Source organism: Phaseolus vulgaris, chromosome 5, assembly GCF_051622355.1.
Source record: "Phaseolus vulgaris cultivar YP4 chromosome 5, ASM5162235v1, whole genome shotgun sequence".
Lineage (NCBI taxonomy): Eukaryota > Viridiplantae > Streptophyta > Magnoliopsida > Fabales > Fabaceae > Phaseolus > Phaseolus vulgaris.
In genome coordinates, this window is record NC_143502.1 from 30,177,364 (window position 1) to 30,187,118 (window position 9,755).

General features: G+C 33.0%; 1 protein-coding gene across 1 annotated transcript; it reads right to left on the bottom strand.

Moving 5' to 3' along the window:
- Nucleotides 1-2,533: 2,533 nt before the first annotated feature.
- Nucleotides 2,534-5,571, bottom strand: LOC137834458 (gibberellin 2-beta-dioxygenase 8). Its single transcript, XM_068642506.2, has 3 exons — nucleotides 5,123-5,571; nucleotides 3,795-4,113; nucleotides 2,534-2,854 (listed from the first exon to the last, which is right to left on the bottom strand). The coding sequence occupies exons 1-3, from the start codon at nucleotides 5,557-5,559 to the stop codon at nucleotides 2,624-2,626; spliced, it is 987 nt and encodes a 328-aa protein (XP_068498607.1). The 5' UTR covers nucleotides 5,560-5,571; the 3' UTR covers nucleotides 2,534-2,623.
- Nucleotides 5,572-9,755: the final 4,184 nt, after the last annotated feature.

Below are 9,755 nucleotides of genomic sequence, written 5' to 3' on the forward strand. Positions count from 1 at the left end.
AGATATAGGCTTATCTGGATTCTAGCCTTGCTCTAATCCACCTAATGCAATTCTTCTTGAGTGCTAGATGGAATTGATGGAAGGCAACAAAAGATTTTTAGATTTGTGGAGGAAGCAGCGAATGACTACGGAGGTTTACGAGTTTGATTGTGAGTTTGCATGTTGCAAGGGCTAAGGAAGAGGTTAGGCCAACTTCCTTGAGTTTCTAAGAATGCAAGAAGCATCATAGAGAGAGACTTGGATAGAATGTGTCGATAATTTCAGAAACACAATTTTATATATCAATCAAGTCTAAATTTATAAGTTGGTGATGCTTCTATCCATCATTCACCAATCCACCACCCTGGCTCATCATCATCTTCCATGAAGGATAGGATACTAGAGCAAATGAAATACATGCAATTAGATCAAAGAGCTACATGGGAACATATACAAATGCAACAAAGTGCTAGTCATAGAGGAATTACGCATATGCATCAAGCAACATATCACAATTTCCCTCAAGGGCAACCTAACCCTTATATGCCTTCAAATCAATTTGGAGCTTATGTAGCTTGGCCGGGGGACAAGTTCTATTATTCAAGGGACAAATTCAATATATGAAGCAGGACCATCTACAGTTGTAAAGGAGGACTTTAATACAAAGCTGGATGAATTCCTAGGAAGAGAAGGTTGAGAAATAACATGGTTTATCTTTCTAGTTTTCTTTTCTTTTCAGTTTTTTAAATTTCTTGTCTTTCTAGTTATATTTTTAGTTGATTATTTTTTTTCTATTTTTTTTTCTTTCAGTTGTTTAAATTGCTTGTATTGTTATTGTTGAATTATTTTAGTTTTAATTTAATTGTTGAGTTGTTTTCTAGTTTTATTTTTTCTTTAAAAATAAGAACTGCAATATTAAATTTGAATTATGGAAAAAAGCATTAATCAGACTTAGTTTGAATAATAAACAGTGAAATGAATTAGACATAGGTTAGAAAAGAAAATATGATTGAATCTATATAGGTGTGACTCTACCAACGAAGGAGAAATGTTTTCCTTTCCATAAGGCAAACCTCTTTCTGATTTTGGTGAGATCATACATTGCGAGAATTGTTTTTTATATGATTAGCCCCCACAGGAACACCCAAGTATTTAAAAGGCACCTCCATGATACTACAATTTAAAATCTCTGAGAATTTATGCAATACATTATCTTTAACACCTAGACCAACTATTTTGCTTTTTGTGAAATTTATCTTCAACCCTGACACAAGTTCAAAACATTTTAAAACACATTTGATTGTCATGATATTCTTTACGTCCGCCTTACAGAAGAAAATGGTGTTGTCGATGAATTGCAACATACTACCGTGCACTTGGTTTTGTCCCACCTTAATCCTATCAAATAAACCTTTTGTTGTGCCTCTCTCAATACCCGAATCTACCCTTTGACTACAATAAGAAACAAGAAAGGTGTTTAGTGGGTCATCTTGTTTTAGTCGCTTGGTAGAGGAGAACTGGTTAGTTGGACTACCATCACTACAAGAAAATCATGAAATAGAAACTAATTTTAGAAACAAAAAAAATTAGTTGTTATAGTGACTAAATTAGAGACAATTTTAGAAACTAATTTTTTTTTTGTTTCTAAATTAGTTTCTATTATTGTTAAATAGTTTCTAAATTGATATCTAATTAGCTACCAAGGTTTTAACTACCAATTATTTGGATTTTAAATTTGGTAGAAAAAACCTTGATTGCTAATTAGATACCAATTTAAAAACCATTTAACAATAGTAAAAACTAATTTAGAAACCAAATTATTTTTTAGTCTCTAAAATGATATCTAATTTAGTCATTATAACAACTAATTATTTATGATCTCTAAAATTGATTTTCATTTCATAATTTTCTTGTAGTGCATTAACAAAAATAGAAATAGACAATGATTCTAACTAACTCATAATCCATTTTTTCCATTTGGTACATCGAGTGGAACATATAAACAAAGAAACAACTGGTTTGCAGAACCGGCTGCTATAGACCTCGGTGCCTGTATGGATTGCAATTAGTCATTTGTAGGAATACTATATATAGGCAGTGTAGAAATGCATGTATTTTGCAAATTTATGTAATATGTCCTCTACAGTTTTTGTTTTCCACTGGTGGGATGATGACCTTTTGTGTTATGTTTTGGTGACTCTTTTGACTACAATAAGTTTAAAATTCTTTATATATAAATTGAATCATCCCTTAAGTTCAATTAATTTCATTTATTTTTTCGATAAAAAACGAAAAGAGGAAAATAAGACAAGAAACGGTCACAATAGTAAAGATGGAGAATTTTAGAAATTTACAAAAGAATACATGCCTCTACATTATATTAATTTTTAGATTGAATTTTTTCCCCAGAATTTTTTTATATTACTCTTACAATAAAAGAAAATATAATTTTTTAAAAATAATATATAATTGAATTATTGGAAAATTGAGTCAAAAAGTTGTACACTTTATATTATTAATTATTAATAGATCTTCATTTGCTGAAACTGCAAATTTTATTTAAGGAAAATTCAACAACAATTGATCAAACAAATGAACAAAGGTAAACATAAAGTGTACGTAGAAAGAAGTACGTATATTACTCCTACAGAAGAAATCTCGAGAGCCCCACTTTACCCCCACTTTGCTTGACATCTTTCTCAGTCTGTTGTTTATACTCCGTAAAAGTGAATTTTCTGTAGATAGCTGGCTTTATGTGGCTTTTTATAACTGCTTCCTCCGAGGGACAGTAAAAAAAGGCCACAGAAAACCTCTCAGCTTTCTCTGCTGCAACAACTCTGTGTTTTATGCTTTTATAAACACCATTGCTCCATGCCTGCACATTATAGGATGCACAAAGTAAAGTTTAGAAGCTCTTCCAAGACCTAGCTTTAGTCAACCAATATAATAATAGAAAAAAACTCAAATTGTTGAGGGTATGTTAACCATACCTTTTATAGACACTGGTGATGTGTTTTTTGATTAATGGCGTCACAAAAAGTAGGGCAAATTCATGCATGTTGAAAATCATGCTTAACTTTATCTTCAACGTCAATTATGTCATTATTAATTATTTCTGACGTATTCATTCTAGCTGTCTGATAATTTCTATTGGACTGATAATCACATTTTCAAGCCTTTCTGGTCCATTCAGATTTGATGAGAAGTTTGTGAATATATATATATATATATATTATTTTTTTTATCAGCAATATATATATATTAAACCACGTCCTCCAAGTAAGTCTTATCCTTTTGAAAATAACCATATTCATGATGCCAAACAAAACATTTCTCCTGAGCATATAATTCTGGGAGAAGATAATTACAAATTCTCATATAACATTTTTTTTATGAGTTAAATATATTTTTTTTATTGTAAACTATGATGTGAAATTTATTTTTATTCTTAGTATAAATTTTAAATTTATTTAGTACTTATGGTAAAAAAATTATTATTAATTTTATTTATGTAACAAATAAACTCTTTAAATGTGAATTATATTATAAATTATAAAATATATAATTAATAAGTATGAAATATTGTAACATTCTAATTTATTATAACAAAATTTCGTTTGTAAAAAAATTTGACAAAAATCAATAAAGTAAAAGAACAAAAATATATTTAATTTTTTTATTTATTAAATGAAAAAAATAGTAAACAATGATATATTTAACACTATCACCGAGTATATTATTTTCTATTTTTTGCACCAACAGAATAAAGCACAATTTATAACATTATTCTAGAAAAGGTGATGATGAGATTTCACCTGAAACAAGTCACCAATGTTAACGAGCAGAGCATGTGGATTAGGCTTAACAGCAAACCATTTTCCATCTTTCATCAATTGCAATCCCCCAATCTGGTCCTGATGTACGATGGTAAGAAAACTAGTGTCAGAGTGAGGCATTAAGCCATGCATCTTTGATATAGGGCATGAAGGATATCTATTCAGTCGAATGAAACAACTCTTTGCCGAGCAATGCTCTCGAAAATAGTTGGATTTCGCATTCAACTTGCAGGCTAGTATCTCAGACAAGCTTTGTGCAAGGGAGAACATTCGTGTTGCAAAACCTTCAAGGCTTGATCTAAATTAAGAAAACAGAAGTACTCACATTTCAGTTAAGTCACAAAACACAATGAAGCCACAGAGAGTATGCATGTTATTCAGTGTTTATCAATAAATGTTTGCTTGCCAAATGAACAGCATGCATGCCATGTTATTCTTGCTTCTTTGATTTGAAACATAAATGAACTGTCTAGAACTGAACTCAAATTCAAGCTGTAATAAGAATAAATTTAAATACTTTTATGATATATTTTTACTGTATGTTCTCATTTATTAATTAAAAAATATATAATGTATTTTTGTTTTATAAGATATTAAATATATTTACCTTTCTATATATAAAATGTATATTAGATAAGTTGATAAAGAATTTTCACAAAAAAATATAACATGACTGATAATAATTTGTTTCTTGAAAATTTGTCCATTTCTTTTCGACCAAATAGACTAAACGGAGAATCATTATAACTATCCCACATCATTCTTTGTTACAACACTTTTACTGGAAAAAAAGGTCTTATACCAAACACAGCTTTTTATTCTATTTTAGGTATTTTGATGTTTTTGTAAGCGTCAACATAAAAAAAGTTGACGTGACATGAATTGTCTATAAGGCTCGTGAAAAATGAAGGTGTATGGTCATGAGGTAGGTTGAAGAGGAACCCACTATATTGTACTAGTGCTGTCTGATAGTTGTAATAAGTTAAAAACATCTATTCCTCACTACACCAAAACAAGCAAGCCTAAGGTGCAAATTCAGCATGTATAAAGGGATCAAATGGTAAATAAAGAAGTTAATAATTGGCTGATATGTGTACACGAAGAAAGAGAAACAGTAATTTCAAAGTGTATCATCCCTTATTATCTTTCTATTTCACAACTCTCCTTTTTTTATACAACCACTTCTATATTTTGTTTGAAATTTTTCCTTTGCCCTGCTATATATGTATAACTGTTGTTACATCCTCATGTTAAATTTTTAAACATAGTTAGTGGCAAAGAGAAAAAAAATGAAGATATGTGCGTACCTCAGAGCTTCATGTTGGTTGATCCTTGAGATATCAGTGACATAAAAGTGAAAGGCTTCTGACCATGACAGTTGTCTGAGATTGGTGGCAAATGGATTCCCCCACCTGTAAGCTTTAGCAGATAAAGTAGAGAAAATAGCTTGTTGTGTTGACTTGTTCACAAAAGGTTGATAAAACACTTCCTTTTGCTCAATCTGCATGCTCTTTAGCAACTCCTGTGGAACACCATGATTAACAACTTGGAAGAAACCCCATTCTTTCGCAGCTTCTGCAATTTCCCTCATACATTCCTCTCTCTCAAGACTTAAACGGCCAAGGTCGATCAAAGGTATATCACATCTCTCCACTGTACAGCAGAAGCAGTCATTCCTTGAATCCCCTACGTGTTTTTGCAAAAGGGTCTTGTAGGTCTCCAGGAATGGTGGTTCATAATCCATTTGAGATGAAAATGTTACACTAATTCAGAAAACGAATCGATTATTATAAACAGGATGTAGATTCCACGTGAACTTAAAAATTAGGATGTTTAATGTATATAAACGAAGACAGAAGTTCAATTTATAAATTTTATAAAATGGAGTTAAACTTAATTTAATAAAATACTTTAGACCGTTATTATTAGATTACTTATGTATTTATGATAGTTCAAGTAATAATATTTTTATAAAAAATGGTTTACACTATTTATAAGTGTATAAAATGTTTTTATTTTATATTCAATGTTTTTTTTCTATATTATACAGAAGATTAAGCTTTTATGCAAAATTCTGGCTGAAAATGTTGCCAGAATTAGAATTCATAGTAGCAGCCATTGTTGCCCTAATTCTGCTGTACAGACATCTTAAGCACAAGCAACTGGAGTTTTACGAATATATACTTAAATTTGAAGGGAAATATATATATTTAAAAGTTCAACCACGAGCGCGAAAGCTTCATGAGTGATTATAATAATAAAAAATTATACAATGATCAAAATTTCACCTGCACTTCTTTGAAGATGATTATGGAACTTCAACCGCTTCGTAGCTTGCAAATGCTACCACTTAGTATGCTAGGAGTGAGATAAGAAGAAGACAGAGAGTGAATTCTGGCAAAGAAACTCAGAGGCAACTAGTCCTTAGAAGAAACTTCAAGTTTTATGTGACAAGAAGAAGAGCACGTAATGGTCTAGTTTAGTTTACTTGAGATATTGGTGGTTGCAAACAGATATTTTTATATGCATGTGAATCCATGCCATGAAGGTTGGAATAACACTACGATTAAGTATATGGTTAAAGGAGAGACCACGCGGCCAATCACAGCATCAGAAAAAGAGGGGACAAAGGCATGCACCACAACTACAACATACCATAAGATATCAGTGTTCTTCACTTGTAGCCACGAAGTGCAATCTGCGTTAAGAAGGAAAGGAACCAATAAAATATAGTTGTTCTCAAACGAAAGTTGGGGTCCAGATGACTATTGAAACTGCTACTCTCCTTCTTTATCTTTGGTCAGTCGGTTCGGTAACATCTCACTTCCTTTCCATGCAAACATCTTCATCCTCCCTACTCGTTCCACCTCTCTCGGTCTTCTCGTATCCCAAACTCGGATGATACCTGCAGAAGACACTCTAACGCTTAAGTCAATAAAAGTATGCGACACTTAGTAGTCAGAGTATTGTATGATGACGTACTTGGTCCTTGAAATCTATGTTATTTATATTATTTTAGTGGGTCTTTCTGATTGGGCCATATTAGAGGGCTTGGGTCATGTATAGGAATACATTACCTAGATCTTAACTATTGATTAGCTTGATTAATTCTGCTTGAGCGTAATTGGATTTATGTTGTCGGTCGGCCCATTGGTGGGGACCGAGAGATGGTATCAGTTGTACAATATACTTGTCCACAGGCTCGAGGATGGTTAATCTGAAGAGTCTTTATTCGAGACTGATGTGACGATTGGACTTTCTGATGTTTGACGTGACAGCAAGTGGCGCTTTGACGCGTGATGTGATGTGCATTAATGATGGGTTTTTGGGTGCCATTGGATGAGGACCGTTGGATCCAGGGAGATCCAATGGTTGAGATCGTTATGATGCTTCATCTCCTAAGCCCCCCAAGGGCTATTAATAGTGGTTCCTTCCACTCCCGAATTACTGCTTTGCTTACTCTGGCACCCGAAACTCATTTGTCCTAGCGCGCTGCTTACCGTATTCTCCAAAAGGTTAGTTATGTCTTCCTTGTCTCTTTCTACATCGTCCTACTTGTCTCCCACTTCTCCTCTTCCTTCACCTCCTTCGTCTTCATCTTCTTCATCACCTTCATCTTCTTCTTCCGCAATCGAGCCTTTGTCGGTCGGGGCAATCCAAACATTAGAGTCTGTAAGGGTTGACGACCCAGACGTTGCGTCTGATCGATCGAATTCCCTCGGGCAGTCGTCCCCTTGTCTGGGATTTGACTGGGTTAATCCCAAAGTGACCGAGTTTATTTCGGTCTATCGGGAGTCGTCTTCCCTTGATGTCTTCATGGATAAATACCATTTGTTGAGGTCAGATGCTTTTGATGGCATCCTGTCTCTTGCTAATTGTAGCACGACTGATTCTATTTGCATGGGTCGGTTGTCTCCTTAAGGTCTGTTTTTCTTTATGTATGCTTGCTTGTTTTTTGACCTTCATGTCGTCCTTCCATTTGATGATTTCACAATGGGTGTCTAATACAATTCAAGTAGTCAAGAAGATGACCAAGGACCCAAAATACAATTCACACTATGAGTAGTCATCTCAACAATCAAGTCAAGATCCCACGAAAGTTCAAACGGACCTCACCAGAAGAAGAATTTGGCATAGACTAGAACACCAAATATTCTTTCTTCTGGTCTTTTTAAAAGACAAAAACATGTTTGTAAATAAATTGGGCTCACTTTGGGAGTCTAAATAATAAAATAGGCTAGAGTAAGTTCACATAGCATAAAAGGGTACTTAGCAAAATGGGCTTGTACCAAGCCCAGTTTTTCAAGACAAGGCACCTAGAATTAGGGTTTTTAACCTACCTTCCAGAAGATGTGCCTAAAGGTGCGGTTTTGACCATGGTCAACACCCTAGGCAACCCTTCTCCCTTTGTCCATTTTACCATTCCCCATCTTGCCCACCAAGGCACCCATTCTTATAAATAGGGTGCCTTGCCTTATGTATTCACAACTAGATTTTGAATAGTAAAGAAACTCTGGAAGAGTGATTTTGTCAGACTTGTGAGCTCTCATGTTGGGTCTTGTATTGGGTGGATAATATCTTAAGTGGCGGCTCTTGCATCACTCATCTTAAGTGGTGTGACTTCCTTTCTTCCCATAAGATCTCTTCATCCCTTCCTCTTTTATCTTTTATTTACGCCTCCTTCCATTCCATACATGTCTTCTTTTAACCTTTAATTTTGTTCTTTACTTTGTTCTTCTTCTTCTTTAATTGTTCATTGTCTCTAATTCCACTGCATCATTTGTCACCTTATAATTGTCTTTTCTCTTTTTCCTTTTGAAGTGAACATTCACACTTACTTAACTACTTGGTTAAGTTTGTGTCCATTGGAAATTAACTTAGGGTTCTCATCATAATTGCTAAATAAAAAATATTAAACAAAAAGCAATCAATAAAATGTGCAATCCTAAAATCAACTCACATCATGTGGTAATCAGAGCATGGTTTTAATTGTTCTTATCTTTGTTGAGTTGATTTCTGCCTTTAATTTTTCAGCACATTTCAATTCTTTCTTTTACCTTTAAGCAATTTAATTTCCGCTTTATAATTCAACACCTTTCTTTTCCGCCTTTTAATTCCTTGTCATTTACAATTCCGCTTTTTATTCATTAAGCACTTTAAATTCTACTTTTGAATTCTTTTGGTGTCAATTTTTTTGTTTCCTGACCACTTTTGCTTGGGTCTTATGTTCTTGTGTTTTAGGAGTCTTTAAATCCTTTCTACTTATTTTGTTTTTAATTGCAAAGAACTAAAAACAACTAGAAATTTGATTGAGTAGAAGTTGACTTAGTTCCAAACAAAGAATTCAAGTGATTATATGAATTGAATCTCAATCTAGTTGTGAAAATTGAAAGTGAATTAAAATATGCATGCCAAGATTATGGACATTTTAAATCCATAAAACAAAAGAAAAGACAAAAAAAAAGTTTGTGCAATTCACTTTTTAAGTTCAAAATTACTAAAAAGAGGATTCTTTTTTTGTGGCAAATTGTTTTCATATTTGTGGAATTTTATCCTTCTTACTTTTACAATTTCTAAGAAAATTAAAACTTCATAGTTAAAATTTTAAGTAAGTTTCTTTGAATCTTCATTCGTGATTTTCTTGTTTGTCTTCTCAAAGTTTTGTCACTATCTTTTTCCCATTTGGTTTAACTTTCTTTCTTTTAAGCTTTTCTTGCTTGTCTTTCAAATTTTCTTAACTGTTGTTGTGGGGATCTTTGGTGAGCAAGTGTAAGAGCTTTGTCATCTTTCACTTGAGGTGTTGCTACCAATTGTAGACCTTTGTTTTTAGAGTGCAAATCCTTCTTAAGTGCATTAGAATTCTTCCCTCCTTTACTAAATAGTCGAGTGATACACGTGAGGAATGGATAAGATTGTTATTTTTTTCACTAATTGTTTGTT